At 33.8% G+C, this 17,632-nt stretch overlaps 1 protein-coding gene across 4 annotated transcripts in view; it reads right to left on the bottom strand.

Moving 5' to 3' along the window:
- Window positions 1–926: 926 nt before the first annotated feature.
- Window positions 927–17,632, bottom strand: part of FAR1 (fatty acyl-CoA reductase 1) — a 74,566-nt gene continuing 57,860 nt past the window's right edge. For all 4 annotated transcript variants that reach the window (XM_087718297.1, XM_014068051.2, XM_014068052.2 and 1 more), the window contains exons 8-12: window positions 15,965–16,032; window positions 13,694–13,865; window positions 6,644–6,773; window positions 5,697–5,824; window positions 927–3,383 (exon numbers count right to left, since the gene is read on the bottom strand). In XM_087718297.1, the coding sequence (XP_087574423.1) occupies window positions 3,221–3,383; window positions 5,697–5,824; window positions 6,644–6,773; window positions 13,694–13,865; window positions 15,965–16,032 (661 nt within the window). In that variant the 3' untranslated portion in view covers window positions 927–3,220. The remainder of the gene's footprint in view (window positions 3,384–5,696; window positions 5,825–6,643; window positions 6,774–13,693; window positions 13,866–15,964; window positions 16,033–17,632) is intronic.

Below are 17,632 nucleotides of genomic sequence, written 5' to 3'. Positions count from 1 at the left end.
GAAAAAAATATTTTACCTCTACTTTATTTACAATATAAAAGGCTGTTCATTAAAAGTATGTATGACAAGACATTTACTTTGGTTTAAGCTTGAAACAATATAGTCACTTGAAACATTCATTCCAACTTGGGTAAATCCTAATGGAATAAAATAAAAGATCACTAAATTCTCCCATGTTATGATGGCGTAAAATGGAAAATGTTCAACCATGAGGAAAAATTGAAATCTGTTAATATGCTATTTGTGGTTTTCTCCATGTCCCATCATCCTACAGAAAAAAATGGGATTAAAAAATACCTTAAAAACATACTCTACCTTCTTATAAACATTCTTCTTATGAAGGATAAAAGAATGTTACATCAGGGTTTTGATGCATTTTGTAACTGCAATATTTCCTCACATAGGCAGATGATAGAATTGGGGGAGTCAGCACATTTAATTGTAGCAACACCACAAAAATATTCATCAAGAAGCAGAAATCTTGGCTGCAGTTTAAAGTAAAATAGAAGGTATACGACACAAACCATTCAAAATCTGACTTAACTAATACACAGGTTTCTTTTAAAAAAATGTGGTAAGTGTTAATAATCATAGCTAAACATGGGCTGAAAACTTGTTTATAGGTAAGTCTTCAATTTATGTGAATGTACTTTTTTAAAAGTATGGTAAAACAATGTTTTAATGTAATTTCAGGCATTCCCTGGATTCAATGATTATTCTCTCTATTTTGTTTTTCCCTTTCAAGGAAGGAAAATTGGTAATGATGTGCTACTTTTATCTTTCTCTCATCTTCAAAAGTTTACAAGTATACCACAAACATTTAAAGCAAAGCAGTAGTATATTAAATTCTAACTATTTCATAGCACATGATACTTTCAATGAATATCTCACATTTAGCTTAAGCTACCTGATAAATTCAACAAATGCAGTGTTCAGGAATTGGTTTATTTTTGGTTTACATACAAAGGCACCCAAATATTTTTATTAAATAATTATTTAAAACGCTGTTTCTGAAATCTCTGCTTATAGTAGGGAACTCACACTGTAGAGAATGTTGTTTCTATAATCCTAATTCTAAATTCTGGCATAATCAAGGGCTTTTGTTTCATAATATCTTTTTCTCACACTTCAGATTTGACAATTTTTGGGTAATTTTGAAACTTTTCAGGGATCCAAATTCACATATTTTTCATTTAGGTTTGAAACAACTGGTATTGATACTGCTATATTAGCAAGAATAGCATAAGAATATATTTAGATATGAAAATAAAATGAATCACCTAGATGTGTGGAAATCTGAAAGATTTGTTTCCCAAAAAAAATGTTATGGAAAGTTGTGTTATTTCTCAGCTGTATTTGTTTTAAGGAAACCTATAATTTATTCCATAAAACAAGATACGCAGGAAAAAATGACTATCTAAGTAACATTCAGTTGCCTTACCGATATTTATTTCACCTGTGTATACACATAACACGTACACACCCATCCTCTTGCATGTTAAGTTCCAGACATCTATTCCAATGTGCCAAACTGATATATGGTCAGTGAGGAATTATTTAGGAAGCAACGGTGAGACAGATATAGTAAGGATGTTGCAAATAAATGGTAAAATATTACATCACAAAGTTCACAATTTATTGTATTCCACCATTGCAACAGCAGTCTCACACACTCTTTAAAAGAGTGTGGTCCCTGACCATGCAACATGTTGTATCCCTGTAAATATTATATGCACATTTAAGTTTTGTTTTTAAAAAAAATCATATTTAACTATGAGAAAAATAGTTAAAATTTTAACAAGGAAACATTCTTTTTAAAAGTAGAAGCACAATTATATGGAAGATTTTAACAGTGGCATAAGGTTTGAATGTGGAATAATAAGTGTAGGACACATATGTCTTGTGCATAACACTTGTATGATCCATTTACAATTTACTTAAGCATAGTAATAAAAATAGATATAATACAAGTTGATCAGATTATCTCATACTACACCTGAAAATCTGGATTATAGCAAATAAAGCATCTAAGTTAGTACAGAATGTAGAACATGTCATGAAATATAAAAACCATGTTTTAAATGAAGCATAATTCAAATCTACATTTCATGGAAACAGTTGCAAATGGATGCTCACTGCTAAATCAATTTAAACATATAGAAAAAGATATTAGCCCAAGTAGGAATTATTCAACAGTTTCCATGTTCTACATTTTTGTTTCAACTATTTCTACTGAAACTACTGAACTTATTTAGCATAAATATACTGACTCCTAAATGCTAAAGAAAGCATTTGGTAATTCACTTTTAAATTATATGGATAACCCAGGGAACAAACTTTTTTTCTATTTGGATCTCAAGTTCCTTATCTGCAGCGAAAGTTTCTCTTGCTATATCTTAAGGGGAAAAAAATCACTTATTTCATCATTTTCTCTTTGCACCCTCTTTTACAGCCACAATTCAGAAAGCTTGAGATAAAATACTGCGAACCAATGGCAGTTTCCTTCTTAAAAGTATTCTGCCTTTTTAGTTAGGTGATGGGCTTGAAAAATGGCTGAGGGAAACAGTGTTCAAGCATTCTAATGCTTGGATATAATTCTCAATAGAGGATAGTTAACTGTTTCCTGTGGAATAACTGTATTAATTGTGTAGATGTACTTGTAACAGCACTCCCCCCCCCCATCTTTTTAAAGATTTCTTTTAGTAATTTTTATATAGTTAAGAGCCTCCGGAAAAGAGCAAAGAAGGAAAGATTAACAGAATGCCCAGTTTAAATAATTTACGAGGAATATTTCTCATATGATTAACCAGAAAAATCCACTGTGATTCTCAAATAAATTGTAACCTAAGAGAATAATTTGTTTACCTTATCTAAATGCGCTTATTTGCAATAAAAATTAAGTTTACTATATTAAGGCAGATTTTAATTGAATGCATTCCAGAATTGCAGTTACACTGGTCAATGGCCTAACGTTTTCTTCATACAGATGTATTAAATCTGCTTAGATATTTTACCTACATATTTGCCTAATGAGAGATTGATCCAGATTAGCCATATAATCTTCACAGAAATACACAATTAAGCATCACATGAACTGTATTTCACAATCCAGATCTAATATTTCATGTTTTTACAAAAGACAAGATGAGTAGGTATATTATACGGCTTTGTGCCATTAGACCACCAAATGCATAGATGTCCTAATGCTGGAATTTCATCTCTAGTATCTCATAGTGCTGGATGCTCTGAAGTAAGAGAGGAACTTGTAACATAGGCTAACAACAAAATACCAGATGTTTCTTGCCATTTGAGATCTTGCAATGAAAATTCGCCAGATGAGGATTACAAGTACTGTATTGAAGCCATACCGTATGTTCCTTAGCCTAGAGATAAATCAAATCAAGAGAAAGAAAGGGAAAAAAAACAAATGTGGGAAATTTAAGTAAACTGGCAAATAAGAATATAACAGTTTGAGGATGAAGTGAAACATATTATTCATAAAATTCCTATTTCATTAGAAATGAATTTTTATAATAATACGTACACTGTTGTTACAAGAGTCTAGTTCTCTAAAATTTGCACACCAGTAAACTATACTGTTCTGCAGTAGAGATTTCCTTTCCTATCATAGAATTCTCTCCCCAACTTAAAAGGTAATCAAAACCCCAATATGTAATCTTCAGGCAAAAGAGATAGGCAAGCAATATGGGAGTCTTGGTGGACCTCACCTAAAATATTTTACCACAATACCTGTTTAGCATTTTTGAAATGATTACAATAAGAATGTCAATTGATTATTTGAATAATTACAGAAGTGTTTTAAGTATTAATAGAAGAGTTACTGTGGCCTGACTTCATACGTTTTTGACATTCACAGAATTACATCAATAGTTAATAGCTTATTCAATAAATAAAGCAACAATGAATCTTCTTTTAAAAATAACTTATGTGACTTTTGTATATCTGAGTATAGACATTCATACTTTATGCAGTCTCCGGATACGCTTCAAGGTGCTAGTCGTAACTTATAAAGCCCTTCATGGCATTGGATCTGGGTACTTGAGAGACCGCCTGCTGCCAATTACCTCCCACAGACCCATTAGATCTCACAGGGTTGGCCTCCTCCAGGTTCCATCTACTAGCCAATGCCATCTGGCTACTACCCGGGGGAGGGCCTTCTCTGTGGCAGCTCCAGCCCTTTGGAATGAACTCCCCGCAGGGATTCGGACCCTCACCTCTCTCCAGGCCTTCCGAAAAGCCATCAAAACCTGGCTTTGCCGGCAGGCCTGGGGGTGATGAGTTCCCGCTTCTCTCGACATGTATGGTTGTGCGACTGTTGCTTATTTTTATTATTTGTATTTTGTTTGATGTTCCCCTTTCCCTTTTTGGATTGTTCGCCGCCCTGAGTCCTCCCGGAGAAGGGCGGCATATAAATAATAAATTCCAATTCCAATGTTCTTATCTTTTATTAGTCTGTGAAAGTCTTCTTATGCTGTTTGAATTAAGTTTTTCACAAGCAAATCTAAAATCTCACTGGGTTCGTAAGAGATCTAAAATTATTATTATGTGTGCATGAGGGGAGGGTTATGTGCATTTAACTGGATTTCAATATTATAGGCATGGGAAGGTGGAATAAACAAATTACTTCTTTATTTTGTCTATGGTTTTGTGCACCTGTGCTTAAGTAATAGTTTAATTTTCAACTAGAAATCACTCCATGTTTTCTCAATCTAGGCTCTGCATTTTGACTTTGTTTTCCAGAAGGGAGGAATATAGTGTTGAATTTTTTCTCACTATGATGTGCACCCAGATGAATTCTATGTTTCTTTGTCAATGGTTTCTACAAACCAGTGATGGCAAATGTTTTTCTTACAATGTGCCAAAATTGCACCCATGCGTGCACCCACTCAATCTTCCTGTCCACCTGCACATGCACACACAATCCCTCCCCAGGCTCCAGAGGCTTTCCTGAAGCCTGGGGAGGGTTAAAACAGCCTCACCCAGCTCCCCGACGGCCCTCTGGAAGCTGGAAATGGATTGTTTCTGAGCTTCTGGTTGGGCTGTTTTTCGCCCTCCCCAGGCCTCAGAAAGCCTTTGGAGGGTAGGGAGGGCGAAAAACGCCCCCAACGGGCCAACTAGAAGTTCGGCTTCCCCAGGCTTCCAGAGGCTGGGGTGGGCAAAAATGGCCCCAACGGAACAACCGGAAGGGTGAAAAATCAGCTGGCCGGCGCGTACATGCATGCCAGGTGATAGGTGCCGTGCCACCACATATGGCTCCGCGTGCCACTTGTGGCATGCATGCCATGGGTTTGCCATCACAGCTATAGACAATAGGCTCATTGATAAGTTTCTCCTTCTAAGTGAATTTCCAAAAGCTGACTTTTAATTAAAAACAGAAGATTCTGTTGTTAATAGCAATAGCACTTAGACTTATATACTGCTCCATTGTGCTTTACAGCCTTCTCTGGGAGGTTAACAATCAGCATATTCCTTTCAACAATCTGGGTCCAATCTGGAAAGATGGAAAGGTGAGTTAATCTTTAGCCAGGCAGGGTCAAACTCCTGGCTGTGGGCAGAGTTGGCCTTTAATACTGCATTCTAACCCCGGACCCCCATGGCTCATCAACATTTTACATTCAGAATAGTTAACATAAGTACATATTAATTTATGGAACAAAGAAGTCAAATTCACGTACTTATTTAAGTGTTTCCGAGCTGCAGGGAGACCAGACATTTCTTCATTCAGTACATACTTCTTTGTTCCCATGCAGTAATTTTCCATATATTCTGCCCAATGTAACTGCCGGACATCAAAATTAAATACCTATGGTAAAAATTAAAGAATGTATCTATTACTAACAAAATATAGTTTTAAACTCAAATCAGGAATACAATGGATAAAAACATTGTTTCTTAGTAAAAACAAAACATCACCAACACGCCCAACCTAAGAATTAACTCCCATTAATGATCCAAAAAATGGACTCCACAAATAAATTCAGACTCTTGTAATAATCACAAGCACAATTACATAAGAAGCATTTTGATACCAACAGTCTTTTCTACCCAGCCCTTTAAAACAATATCAAAATAAAAGGTGTCTGTGTGAAAACTGGTTATATCATGCATTTGAAAGGGTAACAAATGAATCGTATCAATGTTTATTCAGAGTTCAATGGAATTATTTACCTATGTAACTGGATCTATGTAATTATATAGAGTGCTTGCGTCTAGGTCCTATAATACCAAAAGTTATTTCTCCCTTTTCTTAATACAGTTACAAAAATGTACCCGCATTCAATTTGGGTATCCAATTATGGCAAATCTCTTTTAAAATCAAATCTTTTTTCTACTCTATGGAAAATATACTAATATATATATAGTAACTTTATTTAGATTTATCTCGGTTTCCAATGCAGCCCATACACAGAGATATCGGTATTTAGTTGTGCTTATTATGAAAATGGGTATACTGAATACTGTATACTGAATACATTTGGCATTTTATTGTTGTTTCAGAAAAACTACAGTACATGCTACAGCTTTATATTTTCATTAGTTTCTTATGCTTTTATTTTGTTCCTTAATTGAAATGCTTATGTACCATATTGTTAGTAAGCAAAGCAACACAAATGTAACTTGCCTTTTTGTCTTCAGGACTCAGCTGGCTCATAAGCATATTGACATTGTCTGTGTTCCAGTCCCAAGAATTACTTGTAAAGTACTCTAATAGCACCATAGCTTTGTGAAGACGTGTTATTGTTTTCATCATCCTATAGCCCAGGGAAAGATGTTATTAAAGAAAATCACACTCACAACTTAATTATGACTCAACACTTAGAAAGAAGGTTCCTCCAAAGGATCCTTCAATTTGCCCATTACGTCAATAATACTTGAAGTAAAATTTTCAAAAAACAGAGTATTTCTGCATAGCATGTTAAATATTTTTTTTGAAAGGCTGAGATCCTTTTCATAGGTAGTACTGTGAACACCACAATCTAGCTATAAATTAGGGCTATGCAGATATGAAGGGAACACATAACATCAATTACAGCTACTTTAAATCAGTGCCTTTTGGGGGGGAACACAATTTACTTCAAATTATTATTGACCTTTTGAATTTGAAGCTCTGCACAACTCTAATCAACCACACAGTATAATTCACAAATAATTCTGATGATATTTGCACGGAGATACTCCTTTGCCCATTAATTTAGAAATTGAAAAGGCCGTGGAAAAAATGTTTCTTTATAAAATCATCATCTTTTGAATCCTGGTTAAAAAAATGATGCTTTGCATCCTGCTGGTTTAGATGTTTACTAGCAGATTAACAGAGTTGGAAGGGACCTTGCAGGTCATCTAGTCCAACCCACTGCCCAAGCAGAAGACCTTACATCTGCCTCTACCTAGGATCAAATTCACAACCTCCTGATTGTGAGGTGAGAGCTTTACCTACTTAATATGCAGAAATATTCTATTCATGTTTATTACTCAATTCAATCACCAATAAATATTTTGTTTGAATATAGTGCTTTCTATTAATAGAATCAACTTGAAAGATAGCTTTAAAATACTAGTATTTCTGAACTTGAATTTAGTGAACGCTAAATTAATTTTTTTGTACTTTTTGTTGGTGCTGCTACAACCAGTAATGCAAATTCAAATCCCTATTTGACAGCTATTCTGACCCTGACCATTTCAAGACTGAATCTTATAATAGAAAGCACTGATCACCAGGAAGATAGAAAAGTGAAGGATGAAAAGAAAAGTCAACATAAAAATAAGGTTGCTTTAGAAAGACATTTTTTAAAAAATTCAGTTATGATAACTTGCTTATATTGAGGATAGTCAAATGCAATCCTATTGAAAATAATAATGTGCATTTATTAAAAGGAAGACATACATCTGAAATATGAATAACAACCTTCTGTAAAAATAACTCAGAACAGTGAATCTATATATTATAATTTTCTAATTTTAAGATTTTTCCCAAAGGATCTTAACAGCTTCTGGGCTATGTTAAGAGAAATTATACATATCATCCATGATATAAACAAGCTGTCCCCAATCTTTCTGGCACCAGGGACAGGTTTCGTTAGAAAAATAGTCTTCCATGGTCTGGGGATGGGTGGGGGAATGGTTTCATGTGCAGCCTAGATTCTGCGCGTGCACAGATGAAATTTCGCTTGCTCGTCTGCTGGTTGTGCAGCTTGGTTCCTAATAGGCCATAGACTAGTGCCAGTCCGCAGCCCCAGGTTGGTGACTCCTGTTATAAAGTATTATTTTCAAACATTTATAAACATAACATCTACCTCAACCAAACTTATTATAAACAAGTGTCCTTAATGATATAAAATTCATGAGGCAAATATTGGAAAGGACACGACGAGACATCCTAGATTGTTTCTCAAAATAAATATTGCCTGGTGTCTCAGGATGATCTCCTCATATACACACATAGACATATACATAGTACATACATACATATATACACACATCTACACATGTATACATACACATATATAATTATCATAATCATGATTTTTATATTTTAATTCCTGGAGAACATTTCACTTTTCAAGTCTGATCAAGACATCTCTTTCAAAACTGTCACAATTTATTTTTAGAGGTTAGTTTGGTTTCTTTTTGTCTGCTCTCTGAATAGTTGTGATTTTAGTTTATGATATTCAATCTAGTTTCTTCTATTTATTTAGTAAAGCACTTTTTGAAATATTATCACTTCATTCTAAATATTACCAATCCTTTATGGACCAGGTTAGAGACAGTTTGTTATGGAAAAAATGTATTTGATTGCTAAAAATTGATATTAATTTGAGGAAACATAATCAATCTATACAAATTATATAAACAAATAAGCACATTCTTTTTCTTATTTTCTTATCTTATTTGTAAACTGTCTCAGGTGATATCTATTTAGTTATACCTTTTATATAAAAACTAGAATAAAACATTTATTCATTTGTGTTTTATGGCAATAAATGATTATATTAGGCATATTAAGCTGTAATTGCCAAGCAACAACATAAGGGACTTAAAACAAAAAGGCATCTGTTCATCTTCTACTCATGTAAAACCACTAAATATTTCTCTTTTCTAAAACATATTCTAACAGCAAAATCATTTCCTACCTTTAGAACATTTTGTAGATATCATTGTATCTATTTAAGTATTACAATTTTCATGAGCTAAAAACACAAACTGTCTTTCTTCAAGAAATGCCTGACAGAGCTTTTCTGCTTAAGAATCACTGTACATTTGCATAAATATTCCACATGTTGCTGATTTTGTGGAATTATTGGTGTATGAGTTGTTTTACATTATTTTTGTCAGACAGGTGAATTACATAATACAATTATACAACACAAAAAGACTGAAATCCGTCAAACTTAACCATAGCCCTGAAAAAAATTGAAAGACGCCACAGAATAAATTCAACCTTTTACATCTCAAAATGGAAAATATTTATTAAAGAAACAAAATTAGAAAAAAATCCAGTTTGACTGAACTTCTCCATATTGCTATTCTCAAAAAGAATTCCTGAATTCTTCAGTGTTCCTTTACAAAAGTTTGTAAACTAAAGACAAGTCACAATGACCTTTCATGTAGTATTTAACATTCATAACATCTAATATCGTAGTTCCATCCCATTAAGATTATAGGCAGAGGTTACTGCACTTAGGCTGCAGATTGAGACTAATTATAATAGCATGTTATTCCTGAAGCCACTGACATTAACTTACAAACCCTATAGTACATTATTTTAGATCAGGTTATTTGGAACAAAATGTTTTTCCTTTTTAAGATGCTTAGGATTTAAAATAATTGAGAATTATTTTTATTTTGATCCTCAGAGTTGTTGGGAGAATAACAGAAAAAGTTCTTTGTGGATGCTTCCATCCTTTGAAACTCCTTGTCAAAGTAATACTTGAACCCTCTGTTGTCCTTAATGTAGTACATTAAAATGTTTTTCTCCTATGGGTTTTTTCCACTTTTTACTGCTGCATTCTATTTTTGTTTCCATTTCTTATTGTGTCATATGGTGTCCTATGTTATTATTAATTATTAAATACTATGTGTGGCTAAAAGGTAAGACAAATTATGTAAACAAAATAATATTTTCCTATTTGATATCTGGAGGATTTTTGTTAAAGGGGAACTTCTTCATAAATATTCTTTATGATGAACACAGAAGATGAATTTTAATGGATTGTACTTCTTGTTTACAATCCCCTCCTTTCTACTATTAGATAGTATTACAACCTAAAGTTATTTTACACTGCAGACAAATTATATTGCAAGTTGAATACAGTTATGGATCTGTCCTTTGAATTTGCTTTTCCCTACATTTCTATCCTCAACTTGTTTTTTTTCTTAAATCTTATTAAAACATGCAAAAACTCATTTTGTCTCATTTATATAATATACAACTTTGTCAACAATAACCATTTCAAATTGCCAAAACGAGAAACCACTGCTAGGCTAAAAAATAATCTAGCCCCACTTTTCATTATAGAAAACTATCCTGGATTTCTCTGTCAGCAAAGAAAATGCTTGACAAAATTACGAAATATGCTGTGTGTGAACAATTAAGCACTTGAACTAAATTTAATCAACAGCCACAAACAGCTTTCCTAAACAGGACTGGGGAATTATTAAGGTATTTGTTCATAAATTTGTTGATTTCTTAAGAGAGGTTATTACCGGTCAGAGATATTGCTGAGCTAAAATTCCAAATATCTTCATATTGACTTGATTGTCTGGGATGGCGAGAATTATAATTAAGCAACTTTGGGAGTACCACAGATTGTTTTCATCACATTTAGCAGGCAACTAAAAATACATTTGTAAAGTTTCCCTGGCCTTTTATTTTACTCTGATAAATGTTAAGATAAACTAATTCAGCTTCTTTCATAAATAATAAAAGTAGAAATGGTCTCCTTGGATCTCTAATATACATTTAAATACAATCTCAAAGGAAGTGTTTTTTCCTGTTATGGATTACTTGAGACCTATTTTGATATTCTTTGAATTATGGTTGGAGCTTATGAACTAACTTGGGTGACATTCTACCTGAGTTGTAGATTGTTGTTATTAAAGATCATTAGACTGTTTTATTAAACCGTTTCAACAGGAAATGGATTACTTCAAGCCACAATATCAAAGGAAGTGGGTTTTTTTCTCCTGTTATGGCCTACTTGAGACCTATTTTCATATTCTTTGAATTATGGTTGGAGCTTATGAACTAACTTGGGTGTACATATTCTACCTGAGTTGTAGTTTGTTATTATTAAAGATCATTAGACTGTTTTATTAAACCATTTCAGCAGGAAATGGATTACTTCAAACAACTTTCTCACTCCTAAAATATACAAATACAGATAAGAGGACCAGCATTTGATAATCAATGATGCTATATGATCATAATGTCCTGGAGGGATGGTGATCTGGTTTTCTGATTTCATGGCACTCAGTTCCAAAATGTGCCAATTTTTCAAATAATAAAAAGTTTTTCTCTCATAGAAAACCATTGCATTTCAGCTCACTAAACACTAATTCTACACTAAAAGACATTCTGAAAGACAGATACTACCTACTTTTTACAATGAATCACTTTTACTTGTTTGTATAAACAAGATCAGAAACAAAGCATTTTATAAGTTATGAGTTCATCATTATATAGGAATCTAATTTTCTTCTGGCTGGCAGAGTATACAGAATTCATGGGATAAATTATCAGCTCATGGTGGTATGTTTTTAGCAGATATAGTTACTAGTTCAATGCAAGCAAGTTTAGGAAATACAGGTTTTGCTGGTAGGAAACATTTTTTTTAAAAAAATCATTTAAATCCCAAATTCACCTTTCCCACAATTAAAGGCAAGGATTTAAAATGATCTCAACTTAAAGGCACATTCACGTATTCTTTGTGTTACCAGTATGGAAGTAGTTTTTCAGGCATATTCTTTTAGCATATTATTTTTCAACATCCTGCAGCTCCTGCCATTTCCTGGTGGTCTCCTATTAAAGAAGCAATCAGGCCTAACCTCTGCTTAGACTCCAAGCCAAAACAAAGTCATCCAGGTGATGTCATCTACTAAAACATGTTTTACAGAGTTCAAAAATGTGAGTTTGAAAGTCTGAAAGTTGTATTACACAATGGCTGGGGAGAGGGAAAGAGAGACAAGAGCTTCTGGGAGAAGAGGAAGAGAGACAAGAGCGTCTGGGAATGGAAGAAAAGTTCTCTAGTTTCGAACTTTCTTCTAGGAATGTAGAGAAGACTGCCAAAATTACAATGGTATTAACAAGGGCTCAGTATCCTTTATGGGAAAGTTGTTCTGAAGAGTACAATTAGTAGAATTGCTGTTTATGGACTTGGAAAAATATTATAGGCTCAATCAATTGCCTTTGCTTGCTGCGTATACCATGGAATAAATGAAAACTATTGCCTAAATTGTTATGGCAAAAAAAGTAAGAGGTGTGTCTGCTAAAATTATTTCTAACTCTTGGAACAGTATGTTAATGCTATAAGAGAAATTATGAGAGTTCCCAAAGTCAAAGACATATTCATTTTCTCATTGGTATATACACACGAACACATACACATACCTACAATCTTTGACTTAGTATGTGTGCATTTAAGTGTATTTATATTTACAGATATATAGTTTTCTTCTCCTCTCCAAATATTAAACTACTGAAATAATAACGACCTATCTTCTATTCCTTCAGACTTTTGGGGGTGGAGGCTGTGCAGTTTGAGCAGCAATTCTGCAAAAGAAAACTTGAAAAAGTTGCCATTTTAAAATGTTAAGCTAGAGAAAAAAATATGAAGATTTGAGCAGTAAAAGTATAAATTTTGCCGGCTTAAAAAAATTCCCAAGCCAAAAGAATTATAAGCCAAATGATGGTGATATAAAATATGTCCTAAATTATCTAAATTAGTTAAAGAAACCATGTGTACCATAGTTTTAATAGGTCTATTCCCTTCCCCTCCCCAATCATTTTAGCTTATAATTTTCAATAACAGTGCTAGAGTAGGATGATTTGAAGAGGTAGTAACTGCGTGACATGGACCAATGACTCTAATAAAGCAAATGCCAAACAGCCACTAAGGCCCCAAAATATCCAACTCTTACTGTTATTGTTGGTTCTTCCATTAGTAAATCTAAGGTTAAAAGCTCATGCCATTGATCTAAACTGCCACCAAGCTTCCATCACTTTTAGCAAAAAATTAGCCCTTTCTTTCTTACCACGGTTTCTGACCTGTCAACCTGAGAACAACATCATATAAGAATGCAGGAAGTATGTGACCGACTGTTGTCCAATAATGATGAATAAAGGGGTTGGACTGGAGTTTAAGATTGGGACGCCTGATTGCTTGTTCTAAAGGATTCCTCTTGAATATCAAATTTAGGTAACATTCTGTAGGAAAAATAAGGGTCAAAATGTTCTGAGTAGCTCGTTAAAAGAATGAATCCAATCATCTCTAGACATCTTAATGGATACTACACCATTTTCACTGTTGCCGGAAAACAGAAGACTTGGTTTCGAAAACTTCTATGGATTTAACGTTCCATTCAACCATCATTATGAAAAAGGAAAAAAATGTGTTAATTGTGTAAGCATGGGTTGTAAATAGCCAGAGGAATACAAAGCAGAGCTAGTCACCATTACCTTGGGTTTCTTCCTGTAATCCTGAGGTAGATATCATACAGGAATGCTGGGGCCTTATGGCTTACAGCAATCCAGTAGTGATATAAAAGGTGATTGGATGTTAGATTTACATTGGGCCGTCTGAAGGCCTGTTCGAGAGGATTCCTCTTGAAAGTGGATATTACATGGTATTCTAAGAAAGAAAAGTTGTGTAACAGCTTTGATAATAACTATGTAAATGTACTGGACTTCCATGGACATCACAACAGATAGTACTATTCCCACTGATTTAAACCACATTACTTCCTATACATATTTCATTAATTAACAAAGTTAAAGCATTTTATTCAATTAAACTGTAAAATTACAAAGTTTTCTCATTGAACTTGTTTGCATACTTAAGCATTACTTTTTAACCCCCCCCCCCTTTTCTCTTTTTTACTTATTAAATCTGTAAATTAATGGGAACAGAGTTTCTTGGCTTAATTGCCTATAGTTTACATAATCATACAAGACCCAAGCATGTTACATTAAAGCAATATTTCAAAATTCATACATACTGTAATAAATTCAAGTAAACATTAACAAACACTACATAATATAGATTTTTTCTTTAAGGATCTGAACTGATGCTTTCTCTACCTTAACCTTAGTTAGTAAAGTCAGCCATTTTTTTCCCTAAAGAAATAAATCAATTGGGAAAAAAATACAAGCTTCCCTTTTACCACCCATAAAATCTAACCAAAGAATTGTAAATGAAAGATTACCTCTAGGCCAGGGGTTCCCAACCGGGGATGCAAGACGATATTGTAGGAGGTGTGAAAACTTGGGTTTGGAAATTTCAAAATTATAGTGTAAATGCATAATTGTATGCATATAATTATTCGCTTTTGTAAGGGGTGTGAGAATATATCAGAAGCGTTCTAGGGGTGCGGGGTATAGAAAAGGTTGGGAAGCCCTGCTCTAGGCTAATGCCTAAATTAGACAATTACTTAAGTTTCAAATGTCTTATGGGAAATATAAAATCAACATATCTTATGGAATCTGAAAAGTTTAGAAACTAAAACTGGAGGCTAAATCTCATCATCATATTTGATGAGGGGATTAGATGGCAGTTAGTATAAATTTCAGCATAATACAGTGGCAGCATATGAACTAATGGAACAGAAGTAAAATTTGACTTTTTTCCTCAGCTTCCTGATATGTAAGGGACATCAGCAAATACTATGCAGTTTCAAAGCATATTTCTTGTGCTTCATTATTGTTTTGTAATAAATGTCCTAATCAGAAATGCTATATAGCAATACATCATAATTCAAATGCTAAGTAAAGCCACAGATATGTGAACACTGTTCCAAAAATTGGTCTGGATCAGTGCATTTCTATCAGAAAAATAAAGTTATGCGACTTTTATACAATATGCAAATGGGCTTAGTTTTATTAACTCTTATGGCTATTGTTACACCACTTGTGAAATTTCAACATGTACACAAGCAAATAAAGCTTGTGTAATTTTGTATTTCCTACTAAACATGCAGCTATATGATTCATCAACATTGATATAATAATGATGAAATACTAAAGTTTTTCACTCCTAAAGAGTTTTATTCAATCAAGTATAGTTTAAAATATGGGTAGTCCTCAACTTTTGACTCCAACTGAGCGCAGAATTTATGTTGCTAAGTGAAAAATTTGCCAAGTGAGTTTTTACAACTTTTCCTGCCACATTTGTTAAGTGAATTATTGCAGTTGTTAAATTAATGACCCAGTTGGTTAGGTGATCTGGCTCCGCCATTGACTTTGCTTGTCAGGAGGTCACAAAATATGATCACATGACCCTGGGACACTGCAACCTTCAAAAATATGAACCATTTGTCAAGCATCTGATTGTAAATCAGGTGACCATGTGGATGTTGCAGTGGTCGTAAGTGTTAAAAATGCTCATAAGTAACTTTTTTCAATGCTGTTGTAACTTCGAAAGGTCACTAAATGAACTATTGTAAATCAAGGACTACCTGTACACATAACAAATTAATGAGTATACAACTTTAAGTCAGTTGTGCACATTTTAAAGTTGAACTTCAAACTAGATCATCTAATGACAGAAAGAGCAAAAAAAAAAAAAAGGCCTTCAGATGTATCCAGATAGAAGGTAAAATATAGCAGAATTAAAGAGAATCACTGCTGTTTTTAAAAGTAGTTCTAACTGAGTCTAACTTAATACATATCCATCTATGTAACCCATTTTTAAAATGAACTACCATTAATTATGACAGGAAAAAAAGAGCCTACCAACTTCACCCCAATGAAAGGGATTAGTGCCACCGGTTGTACAGTTGTATACCATAATATTTCTTGGCCTGGAAAAAAAAGATTACATTTTTATATAATTCCTCTCAGTATAAAACAATCTAGGTCCATCAAAAACAAAAAGAAGCAGAAAGCAGAAAACTGGCTGAATAATTATAAAAAGTAGAGCAATAGAAATATAAAGCAGCAGCCAATCAGTTAACAATATATTTACAAAATAATCCAAGGGATTAGGATCCTCAAGGAAAGGCAGAATAGAAACTTTGATGGATTGCCACCATTTAGAGAGGCAAGAGAAAAAACTACTAGAGAAAATACATGTCTGAGGTTTTTTAATCAAAAAAAGTAGGGCTTATAAAGAGACTGTGGTTCTCAACTCATGCTTGTCGGCATATTCTCAAACCTGCAGTTTTACAGGATTGACACTGGTTACTTAAACCCCTTCATTCAATTAAAGAATGTGGCATGCGTATGTTAAAAAAGAACTTGGCTGGGGTATGCAAAACAGACATAATGGTCTACCCGTACTTATTTGGCCAGAACTAAAGTAAATCAATTCTTCCCTGAAATCAAATTGTTCTGCTGTCACCAAAACATGCAAGTTTTATTTGAAACAGTCAGGATCTACAATGCAGTACCATCCTTAAATCTGGGACAATATATTCAGATGACAGTGTTGCCTAATATTGCAGACTCGTGCCTTGCTAAATTAAACAAATGAAGTCCTCTAAAGCAAGCTAAAATATAGCATGAGGGGGGTGGAGGCTTCCTAATGCACCAGCATTTAGCACTACTTGCTGCCTTTTGGCATTTTAAATTCTGAAAATGTACCCCATTTTCAACATTTAATTTTAGAACGTTGCTGTTTCTTTTCCAGATTGTCTCTCTTGAGGATATAATTCTTTTAGTGTGTCTTTATTATTGTAGGTAGACTTCAGTTTACAAACACAGTTGAGACCAGAATTTCCATTGCTAACTAAGGTGGTTGTTCACTGAGTCATGACCTTTTACAAATCCCTTTTACTGCTAACTAAATTATGGGGTCGTTAAGCAGATCTGGCTTTCTCTATTCACTTTGCTTGCTGGAAGCTGGCTGGGAAGATTACAAATGGCAATCACACGACCCCAGGATGCTAAAAACATCATAAATACATGCTGGTTGCCAAGTTTTATCATGGGACAGGAGGGAGGGGGATGCTGCAATTTTCATTAAGTCCAAGGACTGACCCACTTTTTTCTAGCCACTGTAACTTCAAACAGTCACTAAATGAATAAGTCAAGAACTACCTGTATTCTATAAGCTTTCTAGAGCTGTAACAGACTGGTATGGTCCATATATCTCATAAATAAATAAATAAAGGTTCAAAATTATCCTCAAAAGAATGCTGTCAAAAACTCAAGCATGTCTGAACAACCACTTATGTTCAGAACAAGGAAAGATCATACACTCCCTGATCTTGCATTATAGCTCAACTTATGACCTCATAAATCAGTCATAAATTTCAGGCTAAGGATAAGTGGGTGTGGTGAGTAACTCAGAGGGACTGTGCATAACTGAACTTGTTATTAAAGGCTACACCTGTATGTAAGTTCAAGGAACCTAATGGATGTAAAGAACAAACACAAATAGCATCAATATTTGGGGAAATT

Source organism: Thamnophis sirtalis, unplaced genomic scaffold (assembly GCF_051295495.1).
Source record: "Thamnophis sirtalis isolate CommonGarterSnake01/CBP01778 unplaced genomic scaffold, rThaSir2_p1.2 scaffold_1, whole genome shotgun sequence".
Classification (NCBI taxonomy): domain Eukaryota; kingdom Metazoa; phylum Chordata; class Lepidosauria; order Squamata; family Natricidae; genus Thamnophis; species Thamnophis sirtalis.
The sequence above is the reverse complement of the archived record's forward strand: the minus strand, read 5'-3'. Positions and strand labels throughout refer to the sequence as shown.